General features: G+C 31.6%; 3 protein-coding genes across 4 annotated transcripts; all 3 read right to left on the reverse strand.

Annotated features, from left to right (window-relative positions):
* Nucleotides 1–842: 842 nt before the first annotated feature.
* On the reverse strand, nt 843–4,053 carry LOC112712469 (light-harvesting complex-like protein OHP2, chloroplastic). The gene is made up of 2 exons (XM_025765363.3): nt 2,722–4,053; nt 843–1,234 (listed from the first exon to the last, which is right to left on the reverse strand). The coding sequence occupies exons 1-2, from the start codon at nt 3,180–3,182 to the stop codon at nt 1,120–1,122; spliced, it is 576 nt and encodes a 191-aa protein (XP_025621148.1). The 5' UTR covers nt 3,183–4,053; the 3' UTR covers nt 843–1,119.
* Nucleotides 4,054–4,174: 121 nt separating this feature from the next.
* On the reverse strand, nt 4,175–8,826 carry LOC112712470 (uncharacterized). Of its 2 annotated transcripts, none has more exons than XM_025765364.3 (3): nt 8,414–8,826; nt 6,785–7,408; nt 4,175–4,888 (listed from the first exon to the last, which is right to left on the reverse strand). In XM_025765364.3, exons 2-3 carry the CDS (start codon nt 7,330–7,332, stop codon nt 4,819–4,821), a joined length of 618 nt encoding a protein of 205 aa, XP_025621149.1. In that variant the 5' UTR covers nt 7,333–7,408; nt 8,414–8,826; the 3' UTR covers nt 4,175–4,818. The 2 variants fall into 2 exon arrangements, with proteins under 2 accessions (XP_025621149.1, XP_025621150.1); XM_025765365.3 differs by having other exon boundaries at nt 6,785–7,384; nt 8,414–8,788.
* Nucleotides 8,827–17,077: 8,251 nt separating this feature from the next.
* On the reverse strand, nt 17,078–20,660 carry LOC112712471 (uncharacterized). The gene is made up of 3 exons (XM_025765366.3): nt 20,188–20,660; nt 18,896–18,976; nt 17,078–17,870 (listed from the first exon to the last, which is right to left on the reverse strand). Exons 1-3 carry the CDS (start codon nt 20,344–20,346, stop codon nt 17,487–17,489), a joined length of 624 nt encoding a protein of 207 aa, XP_025621151.1. The 5' UTR covers nt 20,347–20,660; the 3' UTR covers nt 17,078–17,486.
* Nucleotides 20,661–22,330: the final 1,670 nt, after the last annotated feature.

Consider the following 22,330-nt stretch of genomic DNA (forward strand, 5'->3'; position numbering starts at 1 on the left):
TTTAAAATTAAATTTTGATCAATTTTTATAATTATTATCAAAAATTGAGATATTTTTATTTTTAAATTTTAATAATTTTATGTTAAGTGATTTTTTAATTATTTTTAGTGTGAATGATCATATTTTTTTGAAAAGTAAAAAAATATAAAGATTAAATTTTGTTTTATTTTTGTTTTAAAACTTCTAAATAATTATTTAAATATTGTCAAAAAATTCGATTCAAATAAATAAATCATTTATTAAATACAAATTTTTTTTTATCATTCACAAAAAAATATAATACTTATTAATTATTTTTATTATATTTTCAAATTATTTAAAAACTATTTTCAGTTTTTTGTCGATAACATCTTTTGGGATATATTCATCTCCAATTGTCAGTGGTGCTTACTTTCTTGCGTTACAAAGCAATTTGCCGTTCTGAATAATATTTTTGACACCATTTCCCATAGTGCCAATTGGTACCTACAGCTTTAATTAGGTGTCATTTTTCCCTTTTCAGTTTTATTTATTTATGTTTGTTTATTTTCAATGTCAATAAAGTTCTCAATAAATAAATAATATTCCCTCCCTTTCCTTTCACCTCCTAACAAGGGTGACATCCTTGGATCAATCCAACATTCTAAATAATTAAATGAAAAAAAGACAGTAAGATGGTAAGAAATGCTAATTTAACAGCTAAAAGTCTCCCAAAATCTACAATGATCTATGAAAAATTGTTGGTTGAGTTCCTGTTTGTCAAATTAGCATTTCCAAACATTGTTGCCATTGCAATTTGCAAGGTGTGTTGCAAGTTTAATGCATCAAATGTGAAGCATTTGTTATATATACACACACAAGAGTTGAGCATAGTCAAACAGGAAAATCACATTCTTGTTATTTTCTTTTATCACCAATATGAAGAGAAAGCAAGCAAGCTTGCTTGCTATAAAATGAAGATGAAACAAATTGATCAATGTTGCTTACACTAAGGAGGTGGTAACAAGAAAGTATTAACTGTATATAATGTACTCGCTCTATTCCCTTTTATCTATCCCTGTCATTCTTTGGTACATCGGTCCGGCGATGTATAAGAAAGTGACAGGGAAAGGTAAGTAAGGAACAAAATATTTATGGTGTTCATTCCAAATCTAATATCCCAAAATTCGAGAGAAGGATCTTTACTTGATCAACAAAGTCTGAGCCTGTTGCATATTCTGTTAACAACCCAACAGCAAAACCAAACATTGCCCATCTGTAAGATAACAAAGTTCAAGATTAAAAAGTCAAATAAATAAGGCAGAAGCTTGCATAGATGTGATAGAATGTCCTAGAATAATAAAGGGCTATGAGGTATTATCTCAAAAGAATGGAAAATGGTTAAGCACAATTTGGCAAGAAAACAGAAAAATTATGCTTCTTTGATAAACAGCTGTAAAAATTTCAGTGGGAAGGGTAAAGAATGCAGCAAAAACCACCCAAAGTAAAATAAACATGACTGCCACCACACAATGGAGCCTTTTGCAGAACAATATATATTGTGCTTTACTGAAACTTTGACTAATTGTTCCTCTAAGACTTGAATAAAAGGGATTGTTTTGCCAAGAATATTGGAATTTAATATTACACATCCACCACTACTCATCTTTAACCCTCCTTTGTGAACATCTTAATCCTCCCACTCCCCGGATAATGCAAATAATGGGGAGTCGCAAAGTTAGATTATGCTGAGAAATCACTGCACGCTTAATATATAATGTGAATGTTCTAAAAATACATATACATATGACGGGCGAGTGAAAATTTGATCCCAAGTTCTGACTTTTGCACAAGTCAGCACCACTAAACTAACAATTCATCTTTGATATTATGAAATCTGTAAGGACTAAATGTTGTGTTTGAGTGAAAATAAATTTATTTTTTGCAGGTTGGGTCCAGTAGGGCCACATTGAGAGGTTTAAGATACGGGTAAGGTTCGAATCGAGGGATTTAATGTCGTAGATAGAGTTAGGGTGGAGCTTGATCCCTGCCCTACACATTTGTCACCCCTAACCTTTTCACCATTAGATGTGGTGTGACATCAATCCTATGTAGGTCGCCACCTCATCCGATAGTGGAAGGATGTGTCTGTTAGCTTAGTGTACAAGGTAAAATGAGCAAACAAAACATCATTTCACTTAGCATGGTTCTTACTCCAATGTGTTCCCCCATGGTTGCACCAATTTGTTCCCAAACAATTCAATTCAGTTATTGTAATGGTTAACAAGTTCTACTATATTGGGCCTAGCTTAATTAGTAGAGTAGAGCAAAGGTAGGTAGTTTATTAGTAGAAAAAATAGTATAAATAAAGGTGTTAACCATTGTAATTTGTAACCAATTGGATTATGTAGAAATTGGATTGAATTCTCTCCTCATCTGATTTCTATCTTCTCTAATTTCTCTCTGGTTCAGTAATTCTTCTTTCTTCAGTAACTCACTTTTCCAATAACAATCATACATAAACTCACTGTTTCTATTGTTTTATCACATTTCTATGCCTAATTTCCTGTACTCATTATCATTACAATCAGAATTACCATTATTTGTAGAATTACAAGAGCTGCAAACTGAAATTCAATATTTTGAAGACAAATTAGTAGTCTATTGTTCATGAATAAAAAGTAAAATTCAACCCTAACTCTTAAACAAAAAAGTATGAAGTCATAAACCCTAACAACAAAAAGAAAGACTTTTTTCCTTTACCTTCCATTGCTAATCTCATTCTTGCCAATGAAGCCAAAGACAGGAGCTTGATCAGCAGCTTCTTCAAGCTTCTTCTGTTTGAAGTATTCCTGAAGCTCCTTGGCCTTTTGCCTCTGAAACTCTAGTGTGACCACATTCTTATCATCAGAAACAGCAGAAGGTGGTGGCTTCTGTGGTGGTTGTGGAGGCTGAGAAGAAGGTGGTGTGGGCTTAATGGGCTGAGGAACAGTGCCACCAGAAGAAGAAGAAGGGTCTCTAACAGGAGGAGCCACTGGTCTTCTGATAGGGCCTTCAGTCTGAGAGTTCCTTATGGTGGAAACAGCATAAAAAGGCTTGGAAGAAGAGAATCTAAGAGAGTAATATGAGGAATGTGTTGGTGGTAATGGTGATGATGAAGATGTGCATGATGATGAAGAACAAGTTGGGAGTTTGATGCATGGGAAGGAACATGTCATAGACATATTTTCCGATGATGCTCACAAACAATCCTCAAAGATTTTAACTTTTTCAAGTTGGGTTTGGAAGTGTGGATGTAAAGGGATCTTATCAGAACAACTTGTGTGGACAAGGTGTGGCCAAGTGGAGAAGCAACTGCTTTTAACTTACTCCATCTCTTCTTCTCTCACAACTGGAAAAAAGTAGAATTCCACCATCATCTATTGGATTTTGCTTACTCTCTTGACTTTTATCAGGATGCACCAAAATATATATAAAAAGAAAAAAGTAATTAATAAATTAATTTTATTTTTACAAAAAAAAGGAAATATATACCCTTAAATCATATACTAAATATATATATATTTTTTGTCAACGAGGCTTAACCTCAGTAAATAAACATTTTTTATATTAGTTAAAATATGTTTTCTCAATTATGTTAGAATTAATTAAGGGTAAAGTATTAAATTACAGTTAGACATAATCATATTTTGGTCTTTAAAGTTTAAAATGTCCTATTTGAATAAAAAAAGTTTTATTTAGCTTCAATGTAATTTCATCGTGAAGTCAAAGTTAAATAATTAATAGAATGTTCTACATGACAACAATATAAGAACAAGATCGATAATCTAGATAATAAATATAAGTTCCGGAAGCACAAAATCAACCGTGGATGCATCAATACATTTATTTATCATTTTTCTTACAATTTAAATGAAATATTTTCTATAGAACTAAGAAGAATGATAAATAAATATATTTGATACATTTATGGTTGATTTTATACTTTTAAAGATTGTACTTGTTCTCTATATTATTACCCTTATTCTTGTGTGACATTTCATTAACCTCACATGAGACTAAATTAAAGTTAAATGAAATTTTTTAGATTTAAATAAGACACTTTAAACCTTTAAGAACCAAAATATAATTACATCTGACGTAGGGAACCAATTTAGTAGTTAACAAGGTTTTTTTTTCTAGTCTATTTAGCACATCAAAAATAAACAAACTGGTCTAAGGAAATAGTATTTTGAAATTCCAACTTGCAATACCAAGCTCATTACAGATTTACAGCCTCATCTTGAGCAATTGCAAGGTAAGAACATGAGTTTTCTCCAATAAAAAAATTAAGCAAGACCCACCCCCGCAAACTTACATTCCCATCATGACAACCCTGATTCTTTACAAAATTTTACATTTGTATTACCTTTCTTCTAGATAACATACAACAAAACTAAAGCTATATCCCACTGGCTGGAGTTGGCTACGTTGTGAAAACAATGTCATTGCACCTTTTGCTGGATCATATCACCACCCAACTCAAATCTTCTAGAGAACGCCATAGAATATAACTTAACTTCTGTTAATCCATATAAAAATACATAATGTAGCATAAAAATGATGAATCAAAGGTAAAGAATTCACACATGACAAGAATTATACAACAAATTGTTGAAGGGTGAAGGAGCAAAATTTAAAGCCGCAGCAAGCAATTTATAGACACAAATAATCGCTTAATCAAGGTGGTGTTGGTGTATGTATCTCCACATGACTGAAAAATATTTGCTCCATTTTTGCCTCAGGTCGAGTGATGGATTGTGTTAGCAGTGAATAACCCGATGAATGTGATCTGATCCTATCATCAATTATGACTCCGCTTTACATAATCGCACAGGAACAAGTCCTGCCACTTCCATTTTCAAATTCATCATCTGATCCATCATCCTCACTGCAGTTGTAAGATAATCCCATATTATTGAATCAATTCAAGTAGGTAATAACACGTGAAAATGAAAAACAAAAAAGAGCCCATATTATTGAATCAATTCAAGTAGGTAATAACACATGAAAAACGAAAAACGAAAAAGAGCATCACATGAATACTGCTAGAAACCTTCAAGACTCATTCACAACAAAATCATCAAGTATATAAACACACTCAACACAGAATACATGAAATGAACGGTTCTGAACCTAGCAAAGTACAGATCGGGTAATAGACAGATTATAAGAAAGACATAAACAAGGATAAAGCGTAAAATAGAGATCGAATCTCAATGTTCCCTGTCATTGCAACATGCTAATTTACTGGAGAAAAAACAAACGAGATTTTCTGTTTTCCTTCTTCACTATATATTACACCCAACAAACTAGGGAAATTTTATGTTTTCCTTGTTCTCTATATATTACATCCAACAAACTAATGAGATTTTATGTTTTCCTTTGGGAGCAGCCATTTTCTGGAACCTGCATAATGCAAGAGCTTGTTCACCAGGCAGCCCCATGGGATTTGTATTGAGAATCACTGAAGTGACCTAGGAGGAAAGTATAGACTGAAGATAAACTTGAGTTCTAAATGTTGTATTAACATGGAAAAGACTTCGTGTGTGGACATTTAATTTGCCAGTGTTACATCGGCAGATTATGACAGGGTATGGGTATCATTGTTAGTGACATCCTGGCCGAATTAAAATTGGAACAAAATTACATGAGCTAAACTAAAGGGAGAAAGTGTAAGAAAGAAATTGAAATTTCTGTGGAACTGTGGGTGATAAAGAACTATTTAAATGAACAAAAGCTATATATTTTTGAGTAATTGATCTAAAGCAATTATTTTTACGCATGCCTATATGAACACATTAGACATACATACACTGTCTGATGTACTATGATCATCTGTTAGGCCAATCTTGCAAGGCTCATAAATAACATCTACAGGTTTGATCCTTAGTAGGCATAATGATTTAGTCTCCAAAAAGGTTGCTGTGAGTGATTATGAACTGTTCAGGAGTTAATAAGAATTTTGGTAATAAGATTTTTGGCAAAAAAATATTGCAAAACTGCTAACAGCTAAAATCCTAATAAACTGATATTTGAAGAGTAGAATAAATGTAGTTCAAATTAGAAAAATTTTCTCAGAGTACTTACTTATAATAGGGTTTCTTTTTCGATTAAAAAAACAAAAACAAAAACAACAGGTGCTTATCATACCTAACTTGTGGAACTTTAAAGCCATTCCCAAAAATTTATCAATCACAAATTTGCATCTTTTACTGTCAAAAAAGAAAGAAGAAAAGACCAGCAGAACAATCCCCAATAATACTTGCCATTAGCCCCTTCAGAAGCAAACAATAAAGCCAACTATGAAATGAGTTCTAGGGCAACTCCCTACTAAACTCCATATCTGACAAGTAAATTCATTAATTAATGAACAGCATTTCTTTACCCAAAAATAGTGTATTGCTGATGACACAGAGAGAATCAAATGGTAGATGAGCACACAATTCCTAAGGGGATTCTATTACTCTTGCAGTCTTGTTCATGTTTCTCCAACATCATAGCACAAGTATGAAAATTCTAAAGCAACCTCCGTTTTTGTGCTATTTCCAATAGTATACAAAATGTACATAGATCAACCAAAATATAAAAAGTACATGTCCTAGTAGCAATTATCAATAATCATCTTAGCATATCTGATTCACTAGCATCAGCTGCACCTAATAAAGTTCAGGCGCTCCTAATGATGAAGTCTGATAAACAGGACCTTCTAATATATGGCAAGGGGACAAATAGAATGATTTTTCCTTTAATAACAGCTGAAATAGAAAATAAAATATCCAAATACCTGGGCTCAAATTCTCGTATTTCAACAAGCTCACTACCACAAGCATCTGTCCACTGCACTCTCCTCCTCTCTGGTTGGGCACCAGGAGCATCAGCTACCTTTCCATCTGATGCTTCATGTTCATTAGCAGCGTCCACTGATTTATTAATTCGCGGCCTTTTCAAGCTACTTTTAAGTACAACCTTTCTGTTATCATTCTCATTATCAATTTGAGTAGAGGGATCCTTTCCCTGGTTGGAAACAAATGACCCTGAGGAGACATCATGCTGTTGAGCAGGGCCCACTTTGAGCGGAGATGGAGTGTCATGCCCTGCAGAAGTGCGACCAAAGCAAACAAAGGAGGCACACCCGCGGGGAAGGTAGTTCTTTGTGGAAGCCAGCTGGAGCTGAGTGTCAGATTCTTGTTCTACCAACTGGTAATGGTTCCACGGCGCAACTCTCATGGGTTTATCCTCACTCCTCTGACCCAGCAGAAGAAGGCTCAGGCCCTTGCTATATCCTGAAGCCGAAGACGAGAAGAACCCTCCTCCTTCTACTGCCAATAGCATCAGTTCTGCTCATGGGCACACCATAAAATGATTTCGATTTGTGGCTCCCTCCCTGAGAAGAACCAAAGAAACAAACCTTTCAAGAAGAAACAAAAAAGAATTGATTATCAGATTTGAGATCAGAACGACTTTATATTGCTTCAAATTTTTACACTTCTGATCTACTTTAACTATTTCTAACAATATTTTTCGTTCCACTTATTCCTTTCAGCTATCTAAAGACAGAATATGTTCAATCAAACAAATTTAACGTCCACACATTTCGCAGGGAACATACAAACTTGAAATGACTTGGGAATTAAGACAAGGACAAAATACAGAACTAACACTACCGTTAAGGCTTCCTCAATTTTCTTGAGGCTAAAACAGAATTCAATTTGATTCAACGTCTAAGTTTTTGTTCTTTTTAATATTTTTCTTTTGAAACAATCATGTATCACATGTCTTCGAATATCGTATAATAAACTATATCAAGATTAAAGTCCCAACAGCGTTGTGCATCTGTTGTACAAAGGCCCAGATAGTTAGAAGAGGGACCTCAAAGGCTCAAATTCATTGAGTTCCGTTCTCACTGAAATTATCAAAATTATTAACATCATCAAAACATAACTCAATGAACACCCCCATCCATCTTGTCTTAATCATCAATGTAAACCGCCATAGATATTCTTGACCAACACAATGAACATGCACAACAATACAATCATCATCATCATCAACAACAACAACAACAATAGAAGAGGAAGATATCATCATCTGTTCAATGCAAAAACTCGCGAAACGCATGGTACCCGGTTCCCCTCGCAAAATCCAAAATTGCAGAAAAAGAACAAATCACGAAAGCCACACCAAGCTCGTTCGAATGCTGGAGAAACAGAATCATAAAAACGCAAGCAACAAACAATAGAACACTCTTAAATCGCACTCGAGCGGAGTTAATAGTTATTCCAAAAACTCACACATTCAAATCCAACAAATAAATTTAAAAAAAAATCAAAAGCGAGATATCAAACTATCAATTTTCTCTGAGTTTCACCGGAAACAAACGAAAAATTCTCAGATCGAAGAAAGCTAGAAGTACCAAGAGGAGCAGCGATGAATCAACGGCGGAGGAAAGCGGCGCGTGGATCAACGACGACGAGTAGCAGCATGTCTCTGTGCGAGATGATGGCAGCTACACGAAAACCTCGGCGAGAATTGAATTGAAGTATTTAACGCTCAACGCAAAACGAAAAAAGGAAATTAATTAAGAAAAAAATAAAAAATGATTTGGTACTACTATATCGTCTAATTTATAAGACACAAAAAAAAAGATTTAATTTATATTTACTTATTTTTAGTAATTAAATTTTGTTCTGGATCCAATTATTTAAAAAGAGGATGGGGATAGCGACGCACACGGCGTATGATAGCGACGTGACCCCGTTTTTCAATGTGAGCTTGTAGTAGCAGTGGTAATGGTATGTTGTGTGTTTTATTTTTATTTTTAATTATGTATTCTTCTTTATCAATTATGTTCAGTATATATAAAAAATATGTCACTAATTCAATTATTTGTATAATATATATTAAAAATAATTTAAAAATATATATTCATACATAATTACATAATAATTAATTTAGTCACTATTTTTTATTGCACACAACATTTTTTCTTCTTTAATTTTCTCTTTTCTTTTGGCACTTCTACACTATTATGATAAGTTATCTTAATAGTGGTTTTTGTAGTCCTAGGCTAGTATAGTGCCTTAATTTTTTTGGTGTTGCACTACACCTTATTAAATGTGCATTAATGCACTTATGTACACAAAAAAAAAATAATTAATCAAATTTGCTTTTTAAATATTATTTATTTTTTAAATTTATTTTAAAAATATTTTAATTAAATTTATCATCCAAAAATTTTAAGTTAGTCACATTAATTTTTTTATTATTTTTGCTACTAATAATATTAAAATTTACTGATATAACACATTAATTAAACTCTAAAAAATTCACTTATTTATATATAATTATAAAATTAGATATACATTTAATTTATTTTAAAACTTTAAACATATTTTAATTTGATAATTTATTTAGTGTTTAATTTTTTATACACAAACATATTTTTATTTTATCCGAATTATTATAGAGTTCAATAACCAATATAGAGGAAACAAGAGAACCCTTTTGATTTTAAGAAACGGTTTGTGAGCTCTCGTACGAACAATAATCATCATTGAATATAAATATATGTTTAATTTGATTTTTAATTGAATGAATAATGAATCATACAATATATTCTTTCTTTTATTATGGACAACCACAAAACAAAACCATTTTTAAGTAATGACATTTAATAGGTTATACAAGCTAAGGACGACAGAAATAATGTCAACAAAAAAATTGTGTGCGGGACTTATGTGATACTGGGACTCGAATTTTAAATTTTCGACTACGTTACATGAACACTAAAATAAATTAAATTACATTATATTTATATACAAATATATTAATAATTAATTTAATTTTAATAATTAATTTTAGTATACATATAATATTTTTCAATAATATAGACCAAATTAATTTATAAAAAAATTTATAAACCAATTTGAACATTTACTTAAAAAGAAAATTTACCTTGTGTTCGGAAAATTATAGAAAATAGTAGCCAAATACCCTCCATCATACGCACATTTTTCTAAGCATTTAACTTTTTGTATTGATGAATCATAGGGTAAAGATAAGACGTACGTCAACTAAAGTGGTCGACATGATGAAATTGATTTATGTTAGATTCACCCCACACAAAAATCTCATTTCAAGAAAATATCTCCAAAATTGTTCGGATAAGTCGATATCTGTTTACTAAATACAAATCTAACGACTAATCAATGTGTTGGACTAGATAAAGAAATTTCACATTTTACACACACTCTCTCTTTGTAAATTTGACATTTCTAATTTTCTATGTTGCTAATAAGGATTAGGGATAGGGAAACATTACTGTAAAGATTTGTTTTGTACAGATTAAATTTTTGTGGTTAAAAATAACTACATGTGTATATCAACAATAACACTAATATTATTAAATAATTTGTATAGTTTAAAATAAAATTTGTATTCTCTTCATGAATTTACATCTGTATGTTATAATTGACCATATTATATACACTGACTAAGGCAATGTGTTTCTATTTATGCTTATGTTGAAGGTGATTTTTTTTAATATTTAATTAGTTGTTATTTTGTGGATAAAAGATGTTCTTCTTTTGAGATAGTAAATATGAACATTAATTATTATGATCTACGTAAAACCACAGATTAGATAGCATATATAAATTGCATTAGTCTCTAATGATAGTGTGGGAGCATAATTGAAGCTAAACCTGGTGCATAAATGATTGAGTGGTCAAAAAGGTATAATAAGCTAAGGTACCTGTCTTAATTTTTTTTTACTTGGTAATTGCTGAAATAATTTTTTTTACAAGTCATTTAGTTTATAAATCATATAAGTTGAATCAAACCCAACAAAAAGGACGCTCACCCATTCGAGCGTGTTAATATGCGATTATACGCGTTATTCAACAGTTTTTATAGCGCACTTCGCGTTCCTCCTCCTCCTCTTCCTTCTTTTTCTCCTTTTTCTTTGAGTTTTTCCTCTTTTTTTTCGCGTGTTTTATCTTCATCGTTGTTTTTTATTACTTTGTTGCTGCTGCATTTTTCCTCCTTTTCTTTCTATTAATTTTACAATATTATATATTTTTTTTTTCTTTGTTTGATTTTTTCCTCCCAAAAAGAATTATGAAAATATAAAATAAGAAGATGAAGAAAAAGCAGCAGAAGATATAGAGGAGGAAGAGGAAAAATTTTAGATTATGCAGAACTTATCAGCACATATACACCGAAAATTCTTAAACAAACACTCAAATATCTTCGTGGTACACTCAAATTTACTGCAAATACAAAAAAATGTGTTCCTCTAATGCTGCATTTTTTTGTTCTTCTTTTTTTTTCTTATTTTTTTTTCTTTTAGTTGAACGAATGTAAGTTCATCATCTTTATTTAAAGTAATTTTATACCATTATGTCTTTCTTCTTCTTCTTCTTTGTTTAATTTTTTGTTTTTATTTTTGTTAAAAGAGTAAAACAAGAAGAAACTTGAGAAAATAAAACAAGAAAAAAAATATGAATAAGAAAAAGAAAGATGATAATGAAAAAGAAGAAGAAGAAGCAGTAGAAGATGAGGAGGATGGAAAAGAAGAGTTTTAAATTATGCAAAACTTATCAGCACACATACACCAAAAATTCTTAAAGAATATACCGAAATATCTTCGTGTTATACCTAAATACAGAGAAATGTTTTCTTTAATGCAAAACTTTTACATTACATTCAATTCAAACCATCAACGATGAACAACAATTTTCACAAATAAAAACAACATTATTCAATCACAGAATCATAAACTACTAACGAAAACATTAACTAAAATCGAACCACACCTCAGCCACTTGATTGGATTCAAAATAATCAATTTCGTTTTGGTTCAATTGACAATCTGAACTTGAATTATTCATTATCTTCAACAACGAGATAACTAATGATAGAAGAGAAAGAAGAAAAGCAAGAAGGAGAAGAAATTCCAATAAAAAAGAAGGAGAAAAAAGATGAGGAGGAGGAAGAGGTGGTGTTGGTGAGAGAGTAAAACAAGAAGAAATTTGAGAAGGTAAAAAAAGATGAATAAGAAAAAAAAGAAGAAAAAGATGGTGATGATGATGAAAGAAAGAAGAAGAAGCAGCAGAAGATGAGAAGTAGGAGGAAGAAAAGTTTTGAATTATGTAGAACTTATCAGCACACATACACCGAAAATTCTTAAACATACACCCAAATATCTTCGTGTTACACCCAAATATCTTCATGTTACACCTAAATTTGCTGCAAATACAGAAAAATATTTCCTCTAATGTTGCATTTTTTCTTCTTTTTTTCCTTCTTTCTTTCTTTCTTTTAGTTATAAGTTCATCATATTCCAAGTAATTTTGTACCATTTTGTGTTTTTTTTTCTTCTTTGTTTGATTTTTTTTGTTTTTATTCTTGTTAAAAGAGTAAAATAAAAAAAATTTGAGAAGATAAAACAAAAAAGAAAAAGATAAATAAGAAAAAAATGATGATGATGATGATGAAAAAGAAAAAGAAAAAGCAGCAGAAGATGAGGAGGAAGGAGAAGAAGAGTTTTGAATTATATAGAATTTATCAGCATACATATACCGAAAATTCTTAAAAAATACACCCAAATATCTTCGTGTTATACCCAAATTTACTGTAAATACAAAAAAATATTTTCTTTAATGCAGAAATTTTACATTACATTCAATTCAAACCATCAACGATGAAACATTATTCACCTACAGAATCATAAACTGCTAACGAAAAAATTAACTAAAATCGAACCACACCTCAGCTACTTGATTGGATTCAAAACAATAATCAATTTCGTTTTGGTTCAATTGATAATCTGAACTTGAATTATTCATTATCTTCAACAACGAGATAAGAAAGAGAATGAGAAAAAGAAAAGAGGAGAAGAAATTTCAATAAAAAAAGATAGAGGAAGAGGAAGAGAATGTGGTGTTGGTGACGACGATAACAAAGAAGAAAAAGAACGTGTAGTAAGAAGAAGAAAAACATGCACGTTTTGATTGAAAAATCATATCTAATAAATTAGGAGGCACGTCTCATGTGACATAGAATATTTGAATTTGTATGACTTGTACGAGTAAAAGACTTGAACGTGGAAAATAATTCTTTTAATATAACATTAATTGTTACCGTTTAAACAACGTTAAACCTCATAAATAATAAATAAATAAATAAATAAATAAAATACTCATACTAAAATGAGTTAATATTTAAAATGATCACTGAAATTTGACTACCGACTCAATTTGACCCTCTAATTTTTAATTGATCCAATTTATACCCTGAAATTTTAAGGCGTGGCTCAAATTGGTCCTTTCGTCCAACTCCATCATCAGAGTGATGACGTGGCACCCAAACCTCACCACATGCCTCTCCTTCTTCTTCTTACCATCGCCATCACCACCTCCCTTCTACCAACACTCTCTCTCCGCCAAAAAACAACAGCATTCACAATCTACCAACACCCACATATTTCCACCGCCATAACTTTGAAAAGCATAACACCTACACTTATCATTCCTTCATGACTGCAAGCAGCAAACCAATGAACCTAACATCGTTATGGACAACATCATAAACCACCATTTGTGAAAAGAGCTGCAATGCTTGCTTACCATGACCATTCATCGTCATGCCGCAAATAACGGCACCCCAAGAAATAACATCCTTATGCACAATTATGTTGAAAATCTTGAACCCCATTTTCATGTAACCACACTTAACATACATGTTGAACAATGCATTCCAAATGTTACCATCAATCGCAGGTCACACCACCCATTGCTCCAAATTTGAAGTACCCTCAGAATCACCCTCACTCATTGCACCATCTTTGTGTTTCTATTAAGAGGGATCTAAAGTGTGGTGTTGTGTATCTTTTTCTTTTTCTATTTCTCTTCAATTTGTTAATGTTAGTGATTGTTAATGTTGTTTGTTGGGGAGGGAAGATGTTGGTAGAGGGAAGATGGTGAGAAAGAGAAGGATCAAATAATAGAAAGACCCTTCATAAATGGCGGTGAAAATGTGTGGGTGTTAGTGGGTTGTGAATGTTGTTGTTTGTTGGGGGAGGGAGGATGTTGGTAGAGGAGAAATGGTGATGGTGATGGTAAGAAGAAGAAGGAGAGGCATGTGGTGAGGTTTGGGTGCCATGTCATCACTCCGGTGACGGAATTGGACGAAAGGGCCAATCTGAGTCACGCCTTAAAATTTTAGGATATAAATTGGATCAATTAAAAATTAGAGGATCAAATTGAGTTGGTAATCAAATTTCGAAAATTATTTTAAGTATTAACTCTACTAAAATATAAGAAAAAATTTATAAAATGTCCTAACAACTTCAAAAAAAATTAAAGAAAATAATGATAACAACTTAAACATTTTCGTTATAATGATTGATTATTAGCTCCTTACTCATTTTTAGATTAGAGAACTCCCTTTTTATCTTAAATCAAAGCACTAATCTTTTATCTTATCACCGTCAAGCAGTGTATTAAGTCTCTCTAAATGCTAAAAAGTCAATATTACCGGTTACCATAACATCATCTTACCATTTTAGCACCAATGTTTGAGTGCCCCCCTCATGTATTATTTTAATCTATAATATCAATGTCGGAACTCTAGTGGGCACACACATCAGTTGCATGCGTTAGACATGAGTAAATTGACAAAAGTATAAATAAAAGAAATTAGAATTAGACAAAACTACACGTTAAAGATACTTAAATAAAAAAGTACGAGGAGTTAATGGTGACAATGATACAATAGAATTAAATTAAAATTAACATCAAGTGATAATTAAGTTAATCAATTTTTGATAATTTTTAATTTAAAATTCAAAATAAATAAAAATTTGCAACAATTACAACACCACAAAATGATCTTTCTCTCTCATGTAATGTGGTTTCTTTTTCGTCAAGTCTTTCCTTCTCATCGGTGAAAACTTCGCCAACAACATCAGCCGTCGTCGCCAGAGCATCGGACAATGCTACCCTGCACCCCGCCAATCTCAATTCCGATGGCGACCATTTGTTAGACTTTCAGGATTTCATAAAGTTCATGACCATCAACAAGGATGATGATCTCAGAAAAGCTTTTGAAATGTTCGTGTGGGAGAAGGAAAACACGGAAGCTTCATCGTCATCGTCAGCTATCACTCTGAAGGGTTTGCAACGGATGCTGCAGCAGCGTAGTCTTGAAAGTTCATATGATGACTGCATCGCCATGATTGTTGTCTTCGACATTAATCCTAATTAGTTACTTTTTCGTCTTACATTATCACTGGATGTTCAATTCACTAGGTATGTAAATGGTTATTTTAATTTTTAATTGGATAGTTATTTTGTTTGATTCAATTTAAGTATATACAATTAACAAATACTGGATGATCATTTCACTAGGTAGTTGGATGATTATTTTAATGACTACGTAGGTTTTTTGAGAACGAACTTTTAATGCCAGATAGGGGAGATAATTGATGAAGATGGAATAACAGACGGTTGAAGGAAAGAGAAGAGGGTATTTGAATAAATTCTATTGATAGATTAGAGTTGGAATGATTAAATTTTTGAAATAATTGTTTGATTTTTTTTCGTATATTGGACAAATTTAAAATCTATTGTACACATTGTCAAAATTCTTCGGTGTCTCCTTAGCAGAATTCTACTTAAATATATAAAGACACATTTAAAAGATTAATTTAATAGAAAAAAATATTATACTGTTGATAAGAGTTTAATATTTACAAATTTTTAATTTACATTTTCATTCTTCCAAAATAATCTTTAGAATGTACTTTGATAATTATTAATTTTTATATGTATTTTACTCTTTTATGTGTATTTTTATCTATTTATTCCATTAGTTATGCAATGAACAAACATTAATAATGACCTAACATCCTTTTTCTTTTCTGGGTCTCAATTATGTAAATCTATCTATTTTTTGAATTTTTTTTAATATTCAATTGTTAGAACTTAGAAGTGAATTTTTTAAAAAATAAATTATGTACTATATGCTATTATGAACTTTTACAAAATGTTAATGATGTTTTGACTTTTTATAATTAAAAATTTATTTTTATAAAACATCAATGACAATATAAAATATCAAAATATCAAATATTATTCTCATATTTCACAATAAATTTATTCATGTAAAAAAATTGCCCTAAAGTCAAAATTTAATGCATCTAACCATAAAATATTTCTAGGCATCAGCTTTTTTTTTCCCCGCGTAACATTCAGGATATGGCCTTTCTCTTTCTCCCATTCTTATGTTTTTTTTCTTTCCTCCCATTCTTATGTTAACACAAAATGTTTTATTCTTGTAAACCGGATTTTAATCATTTTATACAAGGGGAAAAATGAAATTCAAAAAATGAATTATTCTTCAAATAAATTATTTTAACCAACCGTCTAATTAGTAATTACCAAGTTAAACAAAAAATAACTTTTAACCTTTAACCATTTTTCAAAAAATAACCAAATTCTTTTAAAGGTTTTTGCTCGAAGAGAATTAGGACAAGCAAAAAAAAAAAAGAGAGATAGCAGGCAGTGCAAGTAATCAGAACAGGGAAAACACCAAGTTAGGAGAATATTCCATGGAGCAATTCTACACTTAAAGAAAGTGTGCCATTGCACGAAAACATAAACTCTCTCTGCCATCACATAAGCACAACAGCACAAGCAATTCCAGATAGTTATAGTAATACCTTTCTTTCCTATTTTCCTTGCTCCTTCTTTTGCATACTCAAACTTTAACTTTGTGGTTCCAAGTGTAGCTCTTTTCTTTCCCTTTTCAATTGTTTCTTTGCAATATTTTGGAAATATCAAGCTTTGACCTGGTGGCAAAGCATAAATACCAAGTTCCTAAACTATTTTTCATCAACATCACCATCACAACCATCTAGGAACTTAGTTTCAATTCACCCATGAAGAAATAAATTACAGCCTAAATGGGGTGTTTTTATTCCTTCTCTTGATAACCCAACAAGAAAAGATCTGTGGAATCACATATTCACACACTAGGGAATAACAGCATAGCAATGAAAAGAAAAAGGAAGGGATCAACTAAAGATGCCCGAAGCTGTAAATTACCATATAGGGGATCTGAGAAAAGGACAGATTTACATAGGAAACTTCAGATAGAAGAACAACATTGAGAACAGAGGAGATACATGGGGCAACCATGGTAAAAATTAAAATAAAATGCTTTTAAATTATTTCAACCAAAAAATAAAAATAAAAAAATAAAAAAGCTTTACACAGAAAATTAAGATCCAAACTAATACTGATCACTTGGATAACATAAGCATATCAATAGGTTAATAGAACTGACTCGACCTACCACCGTTTCTTGTTGGATGTGACGAGCAAACACCAGATACTGACTTCCAACGGATGTTCACATCTATTGCAGGTAATGCATAAGGATGGCCAAACACGGATATGCAGTTGATAGACCAACAGACACGACTAGTCTGCGTGCATGTCCATGGCAGAATCGTTGGGATTGAATGCACTAGAATCCCTGCTTTGTTGGTGAACAAAGCTTGGTTCATTGTTCCTATTTCCATTCACCAAGGAGAGGCCACTAGGGTAATTCCCACCCTCGCCAACTTGATAGTGCTGAAGACTTGGACGGATAGGACTTGACAAAGCATTTGAAAACATAGAATTCTTTGGTTGATTATCACATTGTTCAGACCGGAGTCCCTGCCCCATCATTGTTTGGACAGAAGATCCTGAAGTTAATGGAAAGCCGGAATTAGTCACATGCATTACTGGTTGACATTGTTGGTTTTGTGGTGGTGCTCTGGGCGACACAGATGGCTCCTCTCCACAGTAATCAAGCTCATTCTGCAAGCAGTGGAATAAACTTTCACATATGCACTTTACAACCAAGAATAACAAATCCAATAATCTCAAAGCCTAAAGGCATCCAAGAGCAGCCAAACATTGAGTATCACACTTTCCCCAAAACATCTACATATCTAAATAGCCACAAACACACACAACAACCATAATCGATTTAATTTTCAGGGTAAGTTATCAGTCTCAAAAATATTTTCTATCCTGTGTAACTACCCTTTTCGATTGCCACAAGATCATCAAGTTCTCAAGTTTCATAATCATATTCACTGTAAGATTTTAAATGGTTGATCCAGCAAATCTTCAAAGTGGCATAAGATCTACAATTATTTTTTCTACCTCTAGCAAGAAGCAGCTTTAGGGCAATTTTGTACTGTCTTGAAGCCCACAAGTAAAATATACAACTTCAAATACACCATTTCACAGAAACTAAAACTAAAAAGAACATCTCCATACAAACCATCTCTTAATTTAAGAAAATAAAAAAAGAAAGATAGACAGGATTGCAGAAAAACAGAATGAAAAGCAACAAGAAGTGAATTAGCCTACTTATAGATACAACAGACAACTGATAAATAAGCAAGCATCGTTTCTCCACTGAATGTTTCTTAAAACCATGAAAAACTTCAACTGATAGTTGAGGAATGAAGACAGCAAGACTGGTATAGCATTTCAAAACTATCTTGTACCTCTTTCTCCATGGGCAGTAAAAGTACTCATCCCTGACCATGGGTGGGATTTGGGCCAAATTCTACACAAAATTCTGTGCTGCTTAGCTTAGGCCCTTCAAAAATTCAACAATCCCAAGAGAAAACCCAGCTCATGATCAGGTCAACTTCCGTAGACCACGCACTTTCTTTTCACTAACTTCCACTTCTATAGTCCATATATCTCTCTCATCCCCTTTTACCCCATGTGTGTGTTGGTGTTGTTTGCTAGAGAAATACACATTTCCCCCACTAAGCCACTCTCAATCAGCAGAAGGATTTATGAAAATTTATACATGATACTACCTGAATGTAGTTAAGTATATCAACTGTTGCAACCCTTGATCCTCCCTCTTGTTGTCTCCAGATCCACTGACAGAGTTTTTCCTAAAATCATAAAGGGATCCAAGAAAATGAAATAAGAACCAAGAAAACTTTCAAAATTGTTCAATGTTTCTCATACTAGAACCATAGCTGAAAATGTTTAAAACTTTAATAATCAAAGGAGGAGAAAATGGGGACAAGAATAAGGGGTAATATTTTCCATCACAAGCTATCCCAAGTTCTTGAATTGAAACCAGGCTCCAAAAAGCAATCACCAAAGTCCATAATAATATTTAGAAAAGCAAACATGTATGAAAACCAGCTGAATGTTAGCAAAATTTCTGGAAAGTGGAAACAGAATATATTTTTGGACACTAATAAAGGCAAGCAAAAATTTTGCAAAAACTTCAAACTTCTAATCTCAACCATCTCAATTTCATTTGAGAAAACATCATTTTACAACAATGTAAACAAACCTAGGCAACAGTACTTTCAAGTTTCAGCCTACAAAAACACAAGAAATCAATCAACGGTTTACTAATTTGATATCACCTGATATCTGATTATATACTCAATCTAACATGGTTCAGCGAATCAAGATAAAGTTATTAGGTTAAATCCACTACATTAAAACACAACAAACAAACCAGCAAAGAAATTAACAGAAATAGAATTCAGCAAAAGAATCTTAATGATTTTATTTTCCAAAACAATCATCAGCAATTGAATATCAGCATCTGCTAAATTGGAACTCATGAGCACAGGCACATAGTGATTATTATACCTGAATATGAGCTGAATCCTTTAATCAAATATTACTAGAAGGACTTGTTCATTCACCTTAAGAGCTATTAGCCAAATTTGGCCACATATTCAATAGTGAAGAGGCTAAGAATTGTTAGCATTCTTTACTTCCAACAATTAAAAAGGTTTCCCTTGGTTTTAACAATTTAAAACCCTAAATATGATTCAGAGAAACACGCAAAAACAGAAGAGCATCCGAACATGATACACTACAAGTCCACTTTTCATGCCATTCAACCATAACAATCCAAGGGATTTTTCAGCCTAGGCACAATTTAAAATTAAGATTCAAATTAAAACCATAAAAAAATAATTTTATTATTTCTAACTTCCCCAAAAAAGAAAAAAACACGGAGAACAGCCCTAATAAAACCCAAGGGCAAAAACATCAAAGACCCAAAATTCCAAAAGCTAAAAATCTAAGATCTTTGAAGCAACAAAACAAGAAAAAGTGAGAGGAGAATAATTACAAGACCGTGCCGTTCACCGGCTTGGAAAGAAAGCTTCTGTTGGTTCATGGCGTGAGTATAGAGCTGCGATAATGAATTAGCGGCACTGCAAAACGATGTATACATGGTTCGATCCACCTCGTCGAGGCTGGTGGCTATCGACTTTCTCTTCTTCGCCATCTGAGGTTAAAAACCCTTCCTTTTTGTGATTTGGACGGTGACCTAGCCGAGATTTTTCGGCTATATGGAGATTCTGGTTTTCTGTGTTTCTGAAACACAAGTGGGGGAGAAAGAAGGAGAAGGAAGAGAGAAAGAAGAGAGGGCTGAGAAGGCAGGTGCTTTTGTGCTTTTATAGGGACTGCTAACAAAGAAGAGAAAGAGACACATGCCAGAGCAACTATTCACCGCATGCTATGCACGTGATTTTCTTTTTCTTTTTTTTTTTTAGTTTTGTTTTTTATTATAGAAATAAAAATTGAAAAAAAGCTTACTACACTAGATTTTTTTTCCTTCCCCAAACTAAAAGGAAAAAGACGGGAAACAAGTCACCAAAACAAAAAGACGGGAAACAAAATTCGTTAATAATAATAATCTACATCCAAGAGATTTCACTAATCAAATTCAATCAATTTATTTTAATTTTCTTTATATTTACGTATTATTTATATATAATTAACTTTTAAATATAAATAACTTCTTATTTTAACGTAAACGACAAATATTTTTTTCTTCATTTTCATCGTTATCTTCGTCGTTATTGTTATTGTCGTTATTGTTATTATCGTTGTTGAATTTTTGCCATGCACATTTTTTTCATGATTCAGTCTTGTGTCTTGTGTTGTGTGTTTGTTTTTGAATTGAATTTATGTATCACAATTATTATGATATTTCGGTTCATTTCTCAATTAATTGTGTTGCAATCTATCATGTAATTTTAGTTTATTTCTGAGTTAATTGTGTCGTAATCATTATATAATTTTGGTTCATTTCTAAGTGAATTAAGGTGCATTTGGACTAATTGTCTTGCACAATTCAAAACTCTTTCTCTTCACCTTCTTATGCAATAAGAACAACAACAAAAGAATGACGATGAGGAGAAAACACCTGAAGAAGAAAAAGGAGAAGAAGAAGGAGAAGTATGAGGAGCAGGAGGAGGAATGTGAAGAAGAAAAAAACGACAATGACACCATAATGTAAAACCCCGCGCATGAACATAAATGACTTGGGTATAAGAATGATGTGGCGCGCCGCGCGTGTAATCAAGCTCTTTAGTTGGTTAGACTTGGATGGCAATATTATTTGGATGTGTAGCAGATTTATTAATAGCTAAATTAGTTCTTAAAAGATAAAGTATTTTTTAAATTGGTGCTCAAATATTTTTTTAATTAAATCGGTTCATTAAAGATTAAAAATTAATTATATTTGTTCTTTAGTCACTCTATTAATAATTTTTATGAATGAATAATATTGTAAAACGTTGATTAATAACATACATGATACCTGACATATCTAATTATATATTGACTAAATATGTTTATGAAAATATATTAATTTAGTTTTTTCTTCTAATTACATAAATTCTATTCCTAATATGATCTATCGACTAAATTGATAGATTTTCAAAACATATTTGATCAACTTTTAATTGGATATATTAGGTGTCATATATGCTATCAATTAATATTTTACATCATTAATTATTGACAAAAATTATTAATTAAGTAACTGAATAACAAATATGATTAATCTGTAATTTTTAAAAGGTCACTTTAATTGATAAAATCTTTAAAAAACAAATTTACAAAATGTTTCATATTTCAAGAATTAATTTGACTATTAATCACTAAAAAATACATATAAAGAGTTTTAATGCCTTTCTTTTTTTTTAAGTCTATAGAAAGTAAACCTATTCTAAAAAAATTAAATATTCTTAAAAAAATTAAAATGGCAATAAAAAGAAATTTATGAACTAGTTTGTAATTTTAGGCTATTTTTTATATATGGAAATTTTTTGTAAAATTAGAAAATATTGAATTTTTTAGAATTTTATCAAAATATAAGAATAAAATTATAAAAAATAATTGAATGAGATTTTTTTAAAAGAAAAATAAAAAATTGTTCAGTGATTTTTTTAATTTAAATCAGAAATAAGTTAGTGAGTTTT

The sequence above is a fragment of the Arachis hypogaea genome, chromosome 9, assembly GCF_003086295.3.
Source record: "Arachis hypogaea cultivar Tifrunner chromosome 9, arahy.Tifrunner.gnm2.J5K5, whole genome shotgun sequence".
NCBI classification, from domain to species: domain Eukaryota; kingdom Viridiplantae; phylum Streptophyta; class Magnoliopsida; order Fabales; family Fabaceae; genus Arachis; species Arachis hypogaea.

Bases quoted from the DNA above. Each gene is read 5' to 3' on its own strand.
- LOC112712470 (XM_025765364.3), bottom strand. From the start codon at position 7,332: ATGCTATTGGCAGTAGAAGGAGGAGGGTTCTTCTCGTCTTCGGCTTCA. The intron at 4,889-6,784 runs GTATTTGGATAT...TTACAACTGCAG, and splicing joins ATACGAGAATTTGAGCCCAG to TGAGGATGATGGATCAGATG.
- LOC112712469 (XM_025765363.3), bottom strand. From the start codon at position 3,182: ATGTCTATGACATGTTCCTTCCCATGCATCAAACTCCCAACTTGTTCT. The intron at 1,235-2,721 runs GTAAAGGAAAAA...GTTATCTTACAG, and splicing joins AATGAGATTAGCAATGGAAG to ATGGGCAATGTTTGGTTTTG.
- LOC112712471 (XM_025765366.3), bottom strand. From the start codon at position 20,346: ATGGCGAAGAAGAGAAAGTCGATAGCCACCAGCCTCGACGAGGTGGAT. The intron at 18,977-20,187 runs GTAATTATTCTC...TTATGATTTTAG, and splicing joins CCGGTGAACGGCACGGTCTT to GAAAAACTCTGTCAGTGGAT. The intron at 17,871-18,895 runs GTAGTATCATGT...CACTGCTTGCAG, and splicing joins ATATACTTAACTACATTCAG to AATGAGCTTGATTACTGTGG.